The sequence below is a fragment of the Sceloporus undulatus genome, chromosome 2 (genome assembly GCF_019175285.1).
Source record: "Sceloporus undulatus isolate JIND9_A2432 ecotype Alabama chromosome 2, SceUnd_v1.1, whole genome shotgun sequence".
In the NCBI taxonomy this organism is placed as follows: Eukaryota; Metazoa; Chordata; class Lepidosauria; order Squamata; family Phrynosomatidae; genus Sceloporus; species Sceloporus undulatus.
In genome coordinates this window covers 180,427,270-180,445,270 of record NC_056523.1, presented here as the reverse complement: position 1 = coordinate 180,445,270, position 18,001 = coordinate 180,427,270, and the positions used below count along the sequence as shown (strand labels likewise).

The 18,001-nt window shown below is 40.5% G+C and overlaps 1 protein-coding gene across 1 annotated transcript in view; it reads left to right on the top strand.

Moving 5' to 3' along the window:
- The window catches only part of LRP1 (LDL receptor related protein 1), a 392,141-nt gene that overhangs the window by 264,220 nt on the left and 109,920 nt on the right, over positions 1-18,001 (top strand). Inside the window, exons 21-25 of the mRNA XM_042447614.1 lie at positions 882-1,049; positions 2,059-2,241; positions 4,149-4,349; positions 5,599-5,844; positions 9,299-9,496. Coding sequence (XP_042303548.1) covers positions 882-1,049; positions 2,059-2,241; positions 4,149-4,349; positions 5,599-5,844; positions 9,299-9,496 — 996 coding nt within the window. The remainder of the gene's footprint in view (positions 1-881; positions 1,050-2,058; positions 2,242-4,148; positions 4,350-5,598; positions 5,845-9,298; positions 9,497-18,001) is intronic.

Below are 18,001 nucleotides of genomic sequence, written 5' to 3'. Positions count from 1 at the left end.
ACAACAGTTCAGATGCACTTGTATGGTTTCATTTTGGCATTAGGGGTGGCTGAAGGCAATTATCTACCTGTGACAAAAGGACAAGGTGGTATATCTTCTCCATTCCATGTATTGAATCTAACTAGACTGGCAATTAAATTTTACATCAACACTGCTGACCAGACAACATCTTCCACTAGGTAAACAGGTCAGTTTAAGAAGTTCACACTCTTTTCTAAGTGAAAGAAAGGCCAGGGGACTCGGGAGAAATGGCTGAATGACAGTCACTATTGACTCCTTTCATTATTTAGAAATAGATGAGTTATTACAAATTTTAAAAGGAGGTCCCACATTCTGAATTAGGTCTGGTCAGAACTACATACACATACATAAGCACATGCACATGGTTGCAAATGGACATTCATTTGGTGGCCAGAGAATGCAGAGATGCCACACATCCTAAAGCCAACAGTATGATATCTGCCCTCTCACTTCATCCATTCCTACTCCCTCCGTGGTGCATGAGGTGATCTATGCCATTTCTGTGTTTTCATTTTTCATTATTATTGCTGTTGATGTTGTTATTGTTGTTATTAACTCTTTAGCTGCTTTGCTGTTATCATGAGCCCCTGGGACAATGTGGGGAGGGGGAGAGCATGTTTGGCTAGAGCATGCATGAGATAAAAGGGTGCTATTAAAGCATAGTTACTGGGACATCTGGAATCCTTCTGTTTAGACATTGAGTGTAATTGCAGAAATATTTAAGACATTGCACCTGCTTATCAGCCAGATATAACTGTATATAACTCTGAAATGGTTTAGAGGGATGTGAGGGAAGGGTAGCATCTGCTCTGGCAGACTCAGTGCTGTCTAACCCCCACTTCCATTCCTCCTGCTTCCAGACAATGACTGTGGGGACAACAGCGATGAGGCTGGCTGCAGCCATTCCTGCTCCAGCAACCAGTTCAAATGCAACAGTGGGCGCTGCATTCCTGTGCATTGGACCTGTGATGGTGATAATGACTGCGGGGACTACAGTGATGAGACCCATGCCAACTGCACCAACCAGGGTGAGGAGTGCATGGGAGATATGAGCCAGGCAGTTCATATTGTGCATTTTTGTTCAAGTTCTGCACAGGGAGAACTTAATATTCTGGGTTAAAAATAAACAAAACTACCATGAGTTGCAGAAGCCTGCTGATTATTACACACAGGTATTTCATTTGCATATGTTTTTCTTTTCCCTCTTGAGTGCAGTAACTGAGAGCTTTTCTTCTTAACTTGAAATGTACGTGACATGAAACTTCCGTGACTTTCTGCATGGAAAAGTGGAAGCAGTTAGGATTATTCTAAGGCTAGGAAACCATGAAGAGAAGTTTTTTTAAAAAATGCTATTGTTGTTTGGCTAACACAGGCACAATGAACTTACTTTTCAAATACATTACAGTTAGGGGGGAACAAACTACCCAGCTATTATGATGATCAATAAATTGATGTGATTTTTAAAATTAGCACTTTTAAAGAGGGATTTGGATAGAATATTTTCAAGCTCTGTGCCATTCTTGTATCAATCCTAAGATTTTTTTTTCAAGTAACCCAAAACAGGGGGGAAACAATAACAAATTACTTTTTCAGAATTTAAAGTAATTTAGAATTACTTTCTAAATTCTTTAATGAGTAAAGCAAATTACTTTTAAAGCAAACTACATTTGATACTACAGAAGCAAACTAATTTTAAAAACTGACTTTCCAAGCTTTGTTTCAACCTGTCTTAAAAGTGGTCAATGTGTACACAGTCTGATGCCAGGGTTAAAAGCAAAAGAAATTAATATGAGTAGTGAATGTACTTTTAAAATATATTGCCTCCTACCACTCTTTCTGGTTAACTGAGGCATGGAAATTCAATAAGGACAAATGGTGAAGCCTCTGACAATCCATTTGGATCTTCTGGAGCTTCTTCTCTCTGCCATGTCATGCTAACTTCCATTATTGTCCACCTACTTATACCAAAGTGCTGTTCAAACTTTGGTCATTACCTCTGAACCTTTGACATAATTTCTCTGTTACTCTGTTTCCCAGCTACGCGCCCACCTGGAGGCTGCCACACTGATGAATTCCAGTGCCGCTTGGATGCCCTTTGCATTCCCATGCGCTGGCATTGTGATGGTGACACTGACTGCATGGACTCCAGTGATGAGAAGAACTGTGAGGGGGTCACCCATGTCTGCGATCCAAATGTCAAATTTGGCTGCAAGGATTCTGGTCAGTATCTTTCATTGTATTGCAGGTGTGGGGTTCTGTGGGACCATCCAGATAGATGTCAAGGTTGAGATGCAGTGTTCAGATGCAGCCTTTGGTATGAGACAGTAAGAGTAGATCCTTCTTGATTCTGCTAGTTGAGCATAGCATTCTTCTGGATGTCCTAGAGAGCATTTTACAGTTGGTTCAGTCCTTTCTCAAGGCTCAGTTTCAGAAAGTGATTTTTGTTTGATTCTTTTGGCTTTTGGTGTATGGTGTTCTACTAGGGTCGTTGTGCATTGCTTGTGTTCAAAGAGATAGCTGTGTTAGTCTGTTGCAGCATCAAAAGGCACAAAGGAATCTAGTAGCACCTTTGAGGCTAACTGGGAAGATGAAATTTGTAGCACAAGATGCTAACTAGACTCCTTTTTGTTTCCCCTGCCCCCAAGTATAATTTAACGTTACATGGGAGAGATGATTTGGGAATTTGTGGTGCATTGTCATCAATGCTGAGATGACACACAGCTCCAGTTCCCCTTTTCATCCAATATTAGGTCAGCTTTGATGCTCTAAGTTGATTTCTAAGGGAGCAGTGGGCTAAATGAGAGCTAATAAACTGAAACTTAATCTAGCCAAGACAGAGATGGCACTGGTTGGGGGACAGGCAGATTCTGATTTTAGTTCACAGTTTAGAGCATGCTCTGGACTCAGCCCTTCACTTGGATGCTCAGGTGGTATCTATAAACCAAAAATGCCATTACTCAGCTTTGGCTGGTGTGCCATTTGTGAACATTCTTTGCAATGTCAGACCTGACCAGTGTCATGTACATTAATTATATCTGTTCTGGATTATTTAGCATATTCTGTGTGGGATTTCAGAAACAATTATTGGCCCAGCATGCCCCAGTAAGAATGTTAATGGGCACTCACTTAGAAGGTCATATTGTAACTGTTCTGCAAGGGCCACACCACCTATCAGCTTTTACTCAATTATTCAAAATGTTTGTGTTGATCTTCAGAATCACAAATGACATCACTGTGAGATAACTCAAGAGATTGGCTTCTTCCATACTGGTCTGCCCTTGTGTGCAGATCTGCCACAGAAGGCCATTTCTGTGACATTCTGGAACATAATTGATGGGAAGCACAGAATGCGAGAAAAGGCCTTTTCTGTGACTGTACCTGAATTATGTAACTCTGCCCTGGGAGATCTGTCTAGTACACTTTCTTCCATTGTTCTTCTATTGTTTTTGCAAGATGGTAGAACATGTCCTGTTTGGGCAAGCATTTTTTTAGCAGATATACAAGCTTCTATCTAATATCACTATTTTATCTGTTGCACTTTTTAAAAATGGTATTACTTTTTAAGATTTAACTTTAAAACAATTTTAAAACAGTGAATTGTATTCAACTGTATTGTCTGTTTAATGCTTTTAAACATTTTTATTAAGTATTGTTTTAGCTTTATTTTTTTATTTAACTTACACTGCAAACTGCCTTAATTCTCATATTTTATTGCTTTTTATAGTGGTCATTATATCTACCCTCAGCAGTGTGTAAGCACCTGAAAGCTAATATGTTATTTTTTGTATGTACATACTGTATGAACAAGTAGATAAAATACTTTAGTTTATCTCTTCCTTTTCACCTTAATCCTACTCTGCCAGTTAAATTGACAGCTTCCTGATTCCCCATAGAAACTGGACTGGAAAAATTCTGTAACTTTGTTCCATTATATTATTTATGAACATTCTGTGCCATGACACTTTCTCAGCCAGTTAGTGTCAGGAGTTTCATCATCATGAGCATGATGCAGTTTAGATGCCCAGTTTATGTTGCTGTGTGTTCTGTGTTGAATTTTTCCAAATTCTCCCTGGGTTTTGTTTTGTTTTTGTTTTGCTTTCTTATACTGTATTCATATCTCCTTGTAGCCCGGTGTATCAGCAAAGCATGGGTATGTGATGGGGACAATGATTGTGAAGACAACTCAGATGAGGAGAACTGTGAGTCATTGGTATGCAAACCACCCTCACACACCTGTGCCAACAATACATCCATCTGCCTTCCTCCTGAGAAGCTGTGTGATGGCAATGACGACTGTGGGGATGGATCTGATGAAGGGAAGCTATGTGGTGAGTGTGAGAGGGACAACTGATTGCCCTGGAATAATCCCTTATCATGTCTTTTCCCTAGGACAGGGGAAGGAAACTTTAGGCCCTTGGGTTTCCTTAAACGGCCATGTTCTCTACCCCATGACATCATCATCTTGTGGCCTTCAAGTTTTTATATGGGCCATTCACACACAGAAACGCACAATTTTGAAAGGCTGAACTGTCGCCCGCAAGGCTTAATTCCTGGCAGTAAGCAGTTTAAACTAAATTGTGCTGGTAATATTGGTCACACAGCATTTTGCGTTTGATGTTGCCTGTCACTGGAATATGGCCCCTGAGCACTTCTCTGAAACTAAAATTTGCCCTTGTGGTGAAAAACATTTCCCCACCCTTGATCTAGAGCAGAGATGTGGAAAGGAAAACTCCCCAGAGCTATCTCAAAAACATTCAAAAATGTTTAATGGCCCATAGACTGTCAGGAAATCTGTGTATGGACTTCATGGAGTTCCTTTACCAAATCAAGTTGTATTTTTCCCTACAGTTTCTTTCCTGTCATTTTGAATATTGCATTTAAGTACATTGGGGGGGGGCATGTTCCCATCATTTTATTAAGATTGACAAAGTCGTTCATAACCCTTCCCCAATTTAAAAACATCTGGCTTATCTATAGTGCAGTACTGAAGACCATGGTTATGAAGCAGTATGCCTCCCAGTTGTTTAACAGTCAGCAACTCACTAGGTGGATCTAGGCAAGCTGTTATTTTCTAAACCTTACCTACCCATCATCCACATAGTAAATATTAGCACTTGCTCATATCTTACAGAGATGTGTTAAATATTGCTGGGAATTACGTATGTGAACTCTATACTTTGAATGCTATGTCATCCTCACTCTGGACTCCTTTATATTAAAAGCCTCCCTATATGTCATCCTGTGCATCCATCAAACTGGGCACTGAAATGGGTAAAGTGAGTTAAATAGGTCTACTGGGGAGATTCCTATTTTATATGCTCCCAATCTCAGCAAAATAACTTGGGTCAGCCCTTTGTGGAGTGGCAGGAGATGCTCATTTGAGGAATCCAAACCTTTGTGTTGCTAATAATTTTGAGAAGGAAAGTTGAGTTTCTCTGTTAGACAGGAGACTGGACATTCTAATACAAAGATTCTCCCTGTGTGTGTGTGTGTGTGTGTGTGTTCATGTGTGCTTGTAAGCAACATGAGCTTGTAACAAAATTTCTTCCAGTGACTGTTTATGTTTCTGATCTACAGATCTGTGTTCTCTGAACAATGGAGGTTGCAGCCACAACTGCACAGTGGCGCCAGGTGAAGGCATTGCATGTTCCTGCCCTCTGGGTATGGAACTGGGTAGTGACAACAAGACCTGCCAGATCCAGAGCTATTGTGCCAAGCATCTCAAGTGCAGCCAGAAGTGTGAGCAGGACAAATACAATGTGAAGTGCTCTTGCTACGAAGGATGGATGCTGGAGTCTGATGGGGAGAGTTGTCGCAGCACAGGTATGTATATAGTGGAAGTTACAAGTGGGCAGCATCAGCTATCCTGTTGGGCAAGACGAGGCTTTTGGATCTATTTAGGGATATATATCAGATGAAGGAAACCAGATTGTCATTGGTGAAGAACATGAGTATTCAGTCAAGAGAAGGGATTGGTCTAGTGCAGAAAGAAGGACTGTGTAGGTCTCCAAATGGACTACAGTTCCCAGTATCTTTGCCCTAGTCCAGACAGGCAGAAAAGGACACCCTCGTCACGTGCGAGGGGTGTCTCGGGGCGGCACTTATAGATGCCCCTGGCATGTGATGAGGGCATCAAAATGGTGGCATCCTGTATAGACGGGTGCTGCCATTATGACATGCCAGATGCATAGCATCTGCATGTCACGACACCTTTACGTAATGGCGCCTGAAGAAGGCTGCAGCTTTCCCACGGACCAAAACTAGGCACCGGGAGACTGTCCTTTTTGGGCGGTCTGTACCCCGCCTTTCATTACTAGCTGTATTGCCTTGGGCTTACAGAAGTAGTGTTTTAGGAACTCCCAGGTGGCCACATATTCCCTATCCCTCTTCTAGATCCTGCACACATCTTGAAGTGTAAATAAAAGTACATTCAGGGGTCTTTCAATATTTATTAACTACTCTAAACATGTTGGAGTAGTAATAAATGTACATTCAGGGATCTTGTAGTATAAAGAGCAACAGTCAGGAGAGGCAGACAGCTCCCTTTGGAATACAGTGGTACCCCGGGATACGAATGCGCCGCCTTACGAAATCGCTTTCGTAACCCGAAATACTTCGCAAGCCGAAAAACCCAGAGGACCTAATGGGGAAAAGCCTACGAAAAAAATTTTGGTGCTTTTCGGCGCTATTTCACACGAAATCGCGGCTTTTCCCCATTAGCGCCTATGGGTTTTTCGGCTTGCGAAGTATTTCGGGTTACGAAAGCGGCGGCGGAACGAATTAATTTCGTAACCCGGGGTACCACTGTACATCCTTGTGAGACAAATATTTTGAACCCTATAGTTTATAGGTTAAAGCATCTACCGTATATACTTGACAATAAGTCGACCTTGTGTGTAAGTCAAGGTCAACTTTTTGGGCCAGTATTGAGGATTTTTATATGATCCGTGGATAAGTCAAGAGTCAGCCTTGAGGGAGCAGGGCAGGAGAGAGGTTGCAGGGCAATTGGTTGCCGTACCCAGCCACTCCCCATTTGGGCTTTCCTCCACAGTGCTAACTGAGCTAGGGAGAGGTTGCAGGGCAGTGGGGTGCCCTTCCCAGTCTCTCCCCAGCTGGGCTGTCTCTTACAGAGGCAGCCCGGCTGGGGGAGGAGCTGGATAGTACTGTATTGACCTGTGTATAAGTTGACCCAGGTTTTTTTGGGTCAATTTTTGACTTAATTTTCTCAACTTATAGATGAGTATATACGGTACTTAAAACATCTTAAATGTCCACCACTAAAAGGTAACATTGTTATGGGTTGATTTTTAGTATTAGCTTATAGATTTGTTGATGGTGACTGAAATATTTAACACATCACAGCTAACAAGGGAATTTATCCCATCTTGGAATCCCTTGTTAATACAGAATGAGGCAAGGGATGGCAAGATCTCACCACTTATTTTTGAAGAATCAAGAGGATTCATTTAACTGACCTGATCCTTATCTCAGCTTTACTACTTCAGCTACTCCCCCATTCAGTTTTTTTAAGAGTCCAGTAACATTTAGCAATAGATGATGATGATGATGATGATGATGATGATGATGATGATGATTATTATTATTATTATTATTATTATCATGCATCTGGAAATGTTCCCACTTCTTTTGTTAGATTTGTATCCCCACCTCTTTTCTAGTATGAGATATTCTTTTTCACTCTTTTTCATCTCAGAATAATTTGCTGCTGCTCTTTGTGAGTTGCTAATGAATGCTCCACTTCCAGGCTTAACATATTTTCCTATAGTGTTTCTTGTGAAGTCTGAAAGGGCATTACAGGAAACTTACGTGTTCCCAAGTAAGTTGCCTCACTCACATAAGAGGTTGGGATTGTCAAAATTCAGGAAAATTACTTTTTTGGATAGACGCCTAGAATCCTCTGCCCAACTTGGCCACTGGACTGCTGGCTATGTGATTCTGACAGCCGTGGTCCAAAGAGTGCTGATGCTTGCAATGATTCTTCCACTCTTCTTTCTGGATTTCAAATTAAATACTTTCAAAGCAGCAGATGAAGCACCTATTAGCTGGTACAGTGTTCTTTGTGAGACTTGTTCATGCATTATGTGGAAAATAAAAGACTGATACGGTACGCTTTAATAAAGACACTCTTTTAGAAAAACTGAATACTACTCAATGACTCTGTCTAGAATGGAGCTCAAATTGCAAGAGCATTTCCTGAACCATAGCACATAGAAAAGCTCGTCAAGAATGTTCTTTCTAAGTAGAAAAAAATGGGCAGAAGAGAATGTGGAGTTCCCTACCCCTTAGAGCCACATTTGTGGAATTCTCCCTGTAGCATAAACGTTTCTGCCCTTTCCAGCAGGCAGGCCTAGCCAGCCCTTTCATAAGAGAAACAACCCTAAGTATCTGACTCACAACACTGGGACTTGTGTTGGTCCTGAAAAACTCTTAAATCCAGGTGGAGAGGAATCCCTGAAACCTATTTGATATGCAGGAAGGGTAGCAAGTCTGTCCAAGGTTCATGTCTTTTTGAGAAACTAAATGGAAAAGCTGAGCAAAAGCAGAGGGAGGGGGAGTCCACAGTTCATGTTCTCTGTCAGCCAAGAAACACAGCAGTGTTCCTGTCCTTTAGGGACTTGTCCTCATTCTGCAGAGTTGCAGTTGGCAGTCGCAAGAAAGGCTGCTCTGTTCCCAGTACACCAGAGAGGAATAGAATTGGGAATATGAAGGGTATGGAGGATTTTTTTAAAAATGCATTTTCTTTAATTACAGCAACCTTTTTTTTTCAATGTCATGAAAAAATGGGAAGGTTGAGTAGATCCTGCCAATTTGGAAAATGTACTTTTTTGGACTCTAACTCTACCAGTTTGGATTAGTCTGGACAGTCAGTTTTGGTAATTGTAGTCCAAAAGTTAACTTTTCCGAGCCCTTGGCTTCACCGTGTTAGTGCTGTGGACATTTGCCTGTTGGAAACTTCATTCGCACATCACCTGGGATAGCAAAGCTCTGTCCATGTCTTTTTTTAACATTAATTATGATAAATAATGTCACGATGATTTAAAATGATGAATGAGATAATGATTAAAGTATCAGCCCAACATATGGCAACTGTTAGGTCTGAGCAGAAGATGGACAATGTCCAGGGATGCAAGAGTCTATCTCTTGATTTCAAACCTTTCCTTGTGTTTGCTTTTGAAATGTGATCAAGTACCTGTATTTGAATTGTGTGTGAAAACATAATAGCACCAATAATTCATAACATCCTCTCAATTTTCAGATCCTTTTAAGCCTTTCATCATTTTCTCCAACCGCCATGAGATCCGGCGCATTGATCTGAACAAGGGAGATTACAGTGTCTTAGTGCCAGGCCTACGGAACACCATTGCTTTGGACTTTCATCTGAATCAGAGCTCTCTCTATTGGACTGATGTGGTAGAGGATAAGATATACCGGGGAAAGTTACATGAGAATGGAGGTAAAAGAAGTCCCAAAATGCAAAAATATAATAATTGAAAAATGTACAGGATCTCTCATCATCTCATTTAGTAGAATATTTTGAAATTCTTAAGGGTGGAAATGAAATGAGAGATATTTAATTCAGTTCATCTTTATTGCAGTCATAGACCAGCGCAGAAATAAGAGATGGCTTACCTTCCTAGCCCTATGTGAATTGTAATTCTCCATACATTCATTTTTTAAAAATTTGCAACAAAAGAAATTAATATATTGAAGCTATGATTCTGTGTTGTTGTTTCTTTAGGGAAAATAGTTTATTTGGGGAGGACGATGTTTTGACTGAAGAACAAGCAAGGGGAGAGAAGGTTCCGCTCTCCCCATGGACTGTTTTAATGTTTCAAAAACCCCACATTTTTGTCTCCCCACTCCTCATTACCCTATGTATGTCTGTGAGGGTAAACGTGTGCCTGGAATCAAGTTGATTGTGATGGCAGTGGGCTTTTTTGGAAGAGTATTTCCAACAGAAAATCTAAAGGAAGTGAAATAATTTCAAAGTTTTCTCAGTGCTGCCTGTCACTTCTCTGCTCCATCGCACTTAAACGCTGCTTCTCTTTAAAGAAAACCAGATATTAAAGGTTTCACAGTTTCATGCTGTTTTAACGTGGACTGTTTTAGATTTGTTAGCTGCCGTGAGTCTCTGTACTGGGAGGAAGGCGGAGTAGAAATAAATGGACTAATAATAATAACAATAATAATAATACCTTAATTTAAGGAAGCTAGGATTTCTTAAGAAAAGATCTTAGAAAATATTTCAGTTTCTAGTTATGGTGAAAAGCATCAGCAACTCTGAGGCCAAAAGTTCAGCTTGCCAAATTTTCTGGGAACATTAAGGAATAAGATATGCTGCTGAATTCATTCTAAGGCGTGATGCAGAATGATGCAAGGTACTTTCATTTTTGTACCATCTGTTCCTGTTTTACTTAATGCTAGACTCCAGTATTGCATACAGGCACACACCTCTCAGAAGTGTTTGGCCATGCCTTCCAACACAGTCATGAAGGATCAAAACACAATTCTTGTACAAGCTTGGGCTTCTAGCATGTGTGACCCTGAAAGAATATGGACAAATCCAAGAGTCTGGTTTCTAATTCAGATAAAAGAAAGCTTGGGTACGTACCAATCCACAATCGGGAACAAAAATTGTGGCAGCGCAAGACCTTATTTCAGCCAGGGTCTCTAAGAACAAGGAGACCATGGCAGAAGACTTGTGGGTAAACCTGTCAAAAATATTGTGAACCTAATAGGATTACTCTTTCTAGAAATCTATGGCCACATGAATGAGTCCAAGAAGATCTTTATTGCTAATATTTCTGCCTCATTATGGTTTTGGTTTCCTCCAACTATGTCCTAGCATCCTAGAGTCACTCAAGGTCTCCAGTTATCCAGAACTAGTGCCTTTTGGAGGCATTAATCGAGTTAGGCTCCACTCTTTGTTGATGCAGCTGCCAGGCTGTAATTACTATTAGGAAAGCTCCAGGAATGCTAATTAACTCCCACATAATGATTCACATTGAAGAGAAAGAAGGTATTAACAGAGGACTGAATGCTGCTGCTACAGCTTCTGAGGCTGGTAATGACAGAAGCAAGGGGAGGGAGAGCAGCCATAGAGGTGGTTCTTTCCTTCCATATGCCCTTTTTCATTCATCCCAAAAGTTCTTTATCTTTTCATCTGTTGGGTATGATTATTTCAAATACTGTCAAAGATCAACAGAGAAAAGAGGATAAATATTCCAAAAGGAATGGTAGAATCCCTTCAGCCTTTCCTATAGACTAGAAATTTGGAAGCCAAGGAAGGGATCCAACAATATTATTGCGGGGCTAGTGACCCTGGGAGATATTTGAGAATTCACAGCCATTAGCAGAATACCCTTGGATTTGATCAGGACAGCAAGAAGGGATATGGTGACAGCGGAAGGGAAATCAGCAGCCTGTCACTGCTTTCTTCTCAGGAAGCTGGGAAAGTTGTCTCCCATAGCATCTTCTTCAGTGTGTCTCTGAGACCTTGTTATTGATCCCTACTCATGGTGGTGACATTGTAGATGAGACATCTCCAAGATTCCCATCCTCTGCTGTTCTGCTCTGCTTAGTTCCTGTATATTCATGCTAGTGAGCTCTTTAACAGACTCCATCCATCTAGCATGCATCTTCATCTTTTTCTACTTTCTTCTACCTTTCCTAGCATTATTGTCTTTTCCAGTGAGTCATTCCTTCTCATGATGTGACCAAAGTACAACAATCTCAGCTTTATCATCTTGGCTTCCAGGGAGATTTCAGGTTTAATATCTTCTAGGACCCATTTGTTTGTCTTTTTGGCTGTCCACAGTATACTCTGCACTCTTTCTTTTCCAGCACCGCATCTTGAATTAATTAATTTTCTTCTTACATACTTTTTTCACTGTTCAACTCTTGCATCCATACATGGTAATAGGGAAAACAATGACTTGTATGATTCTAACTTTTGTGCTCACTGGTATATCTTTACATTTTAGGTTCTTTCCTAGTTTTTTTTTATAACTGCTGTCCCCATTCCCAGTAGCTTTCTTGACACTCCTTTCTAGAAAATTCAGGGGTAAAAGGTCTCTCTTTCATAGGGTTCCCAGTTAAGAGAGCCAGATTCCACAAGATAAAAGGGTTTCAATTAAGAGAGCCTTGTATTTAGTAACACTTGCCTGCCTTGTTTCAGGTTAATGTCTCATTGAATTGGATTGCAGCTGAAGGACTGCTGCGTCTCCAGTTTACTGTCTGCCAATTCCTATGCGCAGATTAGAAATGCTAATCTAATTGCCCCAAGAGTATTTGTTCCTCATCAGTGGGGATCAGTCTGTTACTTATTCAGTTATTTGGGTTTCCAGAGCATTACAAGAAGCTTCCTGTTGGAGGTAAAACTTCAACAGTTGTTCACAAAAGGGTATTTTGATACTTCCTGAGCTTGCAAGCCTCCGTTCAGACATACAAAAAACCAGAAATTAACCTATTGTGAAAGCATATCCATTACTACTGTAACACAGTAAAGAATTACTGTATATACTCATGCATAAGTCCAGAAATTTTAGTCAAAAGTTGACCCAAAAAAACTGAGTCAGCTTAATCACAGGTCAATGTAAATACTGTGCTTTAACTCTTATAAAAAAAAGGGACCATTCTCTGGTGAAAGGCAAAAATGTAATCTGTCCTGGAGCACTAATCCCCCCCCCCCCATCCATCCAGCCTTTATTATGAGCAAAAACAGCAATGCCTGTTGAAATTTTGAAAGTTCTTTAGCATCATTTCCCTTTGCTTCCTCCTTTACATGATCTGTTACGTGCCCTTATGTTTTACCCTCGACTTATCCATGGATCGTATCAAAATTCATAATTTTGGCCCCAAAACCTGTCCTCAACTTAAAGTTAAAGTTGAGTATATACGGTATGTGGTAGGAGACACTCAGGCCCAGTAATGAATTAATATCTTGGAGGGTGGTATTGATTACAACAGGTCTGTAGATCCATATCAGTCAGTTGATCAGGGTGGTATTCAAATGTTTGAGTAGGGTGTGCCTCAGTGCATGTGTCCATAATAGGATTTGCCTCAGTAACAAGCAGAAGATGAACAAAGAAGTGAAACAGGCATACTTTCTTATAAATTAAAGCAAAAGTGGGCAAGATGCAACTCTCCAGAGGTTGTTAGACAGTATCTTCTGTTAAACTTTAGCCCAGTGGTTAAGAATTGTGGGAGTTGTAGTCTAGCAACACCTGAAGGCTTACACACAGCCTCCATCCCTGAACTTCAAATAACTTTCATAATTATTTGGATAGGAAAGAGTGAGTACAAGAGATGGGACAGCAAGGTACACATCTGAACTTACTTGAATGAAGTTCCGGTGAAGCCACAGCAACTGACAGTTGAAAATAGCTGTATGGTAGACTGAGGGCCCCACCAATGGCACTACCTTTCCATTATAGTGGAATTGCATGCTTCTTTGATGCAAGAGGCAATGCTGATGGTAAGGTCTCCCATGTCAGACAGACCTTTGTTGAGCCGGGCTAAATGGCCCAAACAGTTACTGGGCGGCGGCAGCAATAGAGCGGTGACATTGGTAGACAATCTCTCAGAAATAATGACGGTGGCACCATAACTAACTCTTGTTAGTATTGTGCAGAAGGAGGCATGGTAAATCCCTTTTGACTGTCCTTTACCATGAAAACCCTATGAGGAGATGGTCCAAACTGAAATAAGAGATAGTGACAGAAGATGAAACTCCCAGGTCAGATGGCACCCAACATCCTTGTAGAATGTAAAGATAATATAAAAATAGATTTTCACTATTAAACCTAATTGACCAGGAGCCAGAAGAACTCTGGACTGAAGCCAAAGACTTTGTCAGTGACAAATGCAAAAAGACACTATTTGCATTCAAGAAGAAAGAGAAGCCTCAGTATATGACAGATGAAACAAAAAGAGAAGAACAAGAGACCTCTTCAACAAGATCCAAGAAATCAAAGGGAAATTTAAGCCAAGAAGGCAGATGCTCTGTAAACAGCAGAGGGACACAATATTCAGTGGACCCTTGTTATACGCTGGGGTTTCATTCCAAAATCCTCCATGGATAACAAAATCCGTGGATGCTCAAGTCCCATTAAATATAATGACATAGCAAAATGGTGTCCCTTATTAAAATTGGAAAATCAAGGTTTGATATTTGAAATTTTTACTTTCTTGGAATATTTTCAAACCATGGATGGTTGAATCCATGTATCAAAAACCATGTATAAGAAGAGCCGACTGTATGACCAAGTAGAAATAAAAAAAACCCTGAAACTATACACTAAAGAACTATACAGTCCGCCCTTGCCTTACATGGGGGATCCGTTCTGGATCCCGCCACGTAAGGCGAATTCCGCCTATGCTCGAGCCCCATTGGAAACAATGGGGCTTGTGCGCGGGAGCGCATGGGGCGCAACTGGCGCACGCGCCCATTAAATTGAATGGGACGCTCTGCCCTGTGCGCGCCCCGCGGCTTGAGCGCGTATGCTCAAGGCCGCGTATGGCACGCCCACGTATGGCGCAGGCGCGCTGTATAAAACAGATGAACGGATGACATATTCATTAAAGGAAGAATCAGTTGAAGATAAACCCATGATTTTAGAAAATGAAGCAGAAGCTGCACTCAGAGCACTTGAGAGAAATAAATCACCATGAACAGATGGCATACCAATTGAGCTGCTACAGAGACAGAATATACAGTTGGCACGCCATATCCACAGATTCTTTATCCACTGATTCAGCCATCCACAGCTTGATAATACTTTTTAAAAAGTATAAATTCCAAATAGCAAATCTTAATTGTTTTATATCAGGAACACAATTTTACGGCACTATTGTATTTAATGGGGCTTGAGCATCCATGGGATTTGGTATCAGTAGGGGTCCTGTACTCTAGTTATAGCTAAAATCTGTCACCAAAAATTAAAAACAAAATAATGGTCCACAACACTCAAAATGCATTACTAGGATATTAAATACTAGGATACAATACTAAAATTAGGATTGTCCATGCCATCCTATTTCAAATGTTTATGTATAGTTGTGAAACCTGGACAATGAGGAAAGCCGATAGGAAGAAAATCAACTAATTTGATATGTATTGCTGGATGAAAGTTGTACAGATAGTGTGGACTGCTATAAAGACAAATAAATGGTTTCTAGAGCAAATCAAAGAGCCAGTGCGATGTAGTGTTTTGAGTGTTGGACTACAACTCTGGAGATCAGGGTTTGATTCCCTGCTCAGTCATGGAAATTCAGTGTGTGATCTTGGGTGAATCACACTCTCTCAGGCCCCAAAACCCCCCCATGATAAGGTCTCCATAAGTCAGAAATGACTTGAAGGCACAAAACAAATGCAACAGCAAGAGCAAATGAAACCTGAATTCTGCAGAAGTCAAGATAACTAAACAGAGATGATCATACTTCAGACATAGTATGAGAAGACGTGATACACTGGAAAAGACAGTAATGCTAAGCAGGGTAGAAGACAGCAGGAAAAGTGGAAGATTGCATTCCAGGTGGATACACTCAATCGAGGAAGCCATGGCTGCTCTGAGTCTACAAGACTAGAGCAGGATGTCATAAGTCAAAGTTAACTTGACCAGAAATTAATAACAACAACAGTAGTGTTACTTTTCAAAAATGTGATGATTACCATGTATTCATTATCACTAAAATGTTGAGAGGGAGGGTGGAGGTTGGGCATAGTTGGGGCAATTTTTGTATTTATAAGCAGGAAATGTACTGTGTTGGCTATGAATAACAAGTAATAAACAGGTCACTGTTATTTTTTTTAAAAAAAAGAATTACATTCCCGTAAGTAATGAATTCCTTTTTAAAAGTAAAGTTCCAAGCTCTACCACACATTACAGTACAGTGGTGCCTCGGGATACGAAATGATCGGGTTACGAAATTTCCGGGATACGAAAAAGTTGGATTGGCAAAAACTGTTTCGGGTTACGAAATATTTTTCGGGTTACGAAATTCATTTCGGTGCGAAATTCAAATGCTGCAAAGTGCAGCTATAGGCTTTCCAGTGCTAACGGAAAAGTGTTTCGGGTTACGAAATTTTCGGGTTACGAAAGGAATGGCGGAACGAATTAATTTCGTAACCCGAGGCACCACTGTATTCATTATAGTCCCTGATAAGAGGTTAGGTGGGTGGGCACATAGTACAGGAGCTGTCCTGCAGCAGCACCCTGATTGAGAAACCTCTTCCCTTAAGAAAGGTACCAGCACTAGCAACATCTGCCTTAGTTTCAGAGAGAAGTTAAAGTATTTTTGCTTTAATTTATTTTGTGTGGCTGTGTGAAAGGTTTTAATTATGGTTGTTTTTAATAGAATGGTTCTATTCATAGTTCATTGTTCAGTTTTAATATTTTGTTTTGGTGTGTTACCCTGAACCACACTTCTTAAATCTGAAGGGCAATAGATAAAAAAAAAATAACTGAATAGACTATCTCTGCCACAGCAATGCTGTACAGCGTCCAGGGAAAGAATACATATCCTGCATAGCCTCCAGTAATAATCCCTTATTAATATCTCAGTGATTGTTCTTTTGTCTTCCTGTGCCAGCCTACTGACATTACATTGTATCTTGGCCTGTCCATATTAAGGTCATCATCACAAGGCAGATTCTGGACTTGGGTTGAATTATACAGAGTTAGCAAAATAAGCAAATTTGAGTGGAAGAAAGTAAGAGAGTGTGGGAAACAGGACATGTACAGCATGTGGGAAAGGAGTGTGAGGATGATTGGCAGAGGAGTCAAATCTGGGAAGAGTTATAAATGAGAGAGAAATACGTGGGAAATGACTGTTGTACTTAGATCTGAGACCACTGATTTTTTTCTTTTGAACTAGGAAGGATTTTGAATGCTCATTGCCTTGAGGCTGAACACAAATCATGTTCATACATTACTCTCCAAAGATAATACTTTCACCCCCCCATGGTTACCCAGTCAAATAGTTTTTGCAGGTTTTTGAAATAATAGCAGAACTTCCAGAATCAAGGCAAAAGAAGGAAGAAAGTACACATCATAAGCAGCAATCCCATATTCACATGGCCTTAAGTGCTTGAGTCTAAATCCAGTTGTTAGTTCCAACTAAAATAAATTCATTAATTGCTGAAGAGTAAGTAAACACTTGTTTCATTTTGGATTGTCGTTTCATTTGGATTTTGTCATCATAGAGTTTTCAATGTAAAACACGTGTTGTCTTACTCTTAATGAATTTAGAGAAAGACTTCCTGTACCTTGACTCAGTCATTAATGAAAATGTCTGCATTTAAGAAATCAGAAGAAGACTAGGACTTGGTAGGGCAACTATGAAGGAACTAGACAAGATCCTCAATTGTAAAACCATATCATTGAATACCAAAGACAGAATTGTCTGTGTCATTGTATTTCCAATTCTTATCTGTGGTTGTGAAAGGTGGACAATGAAGAAAGCTGAGAGGAAGAGAATAAACTCATTTGAGATGTGCTGGAGGAGAGTTCTGCAGATACCCTGGACTGACTCCCCCCCCCAAAAAAAAGACAACTATATTGGTCCTAGAGCAAATCAAGCCTGAATTCTCTTTAAAAGCCAAGATGACTAAACTGAGACTTTTGTACTTTGGACATATCATGAGAAGACACCACTCACTAGAAAAGAGAATGATACTTGGCAAGGTGCAAGCTAGTAAGAAAAGAAGAAGACCCCAATTATAGATGGATAGACTCAGTCAAGGAAGTCATGGCCTTGAGTTTGCAAGAGCTGAGCAGGGCTATGACAGGGTGACATGGAGGGACACGCCGCCCCGCATGCTCCCGCACAGCTCTACACAGGTTTGAGCGGATACTCAAATCCGCATACAGCACATGTGCATATGACGCGGGCGCACTGTAAAACTAAGCATATATAACTGTACAAACTACATAAACTTCGACATTTGTTGGCAAAG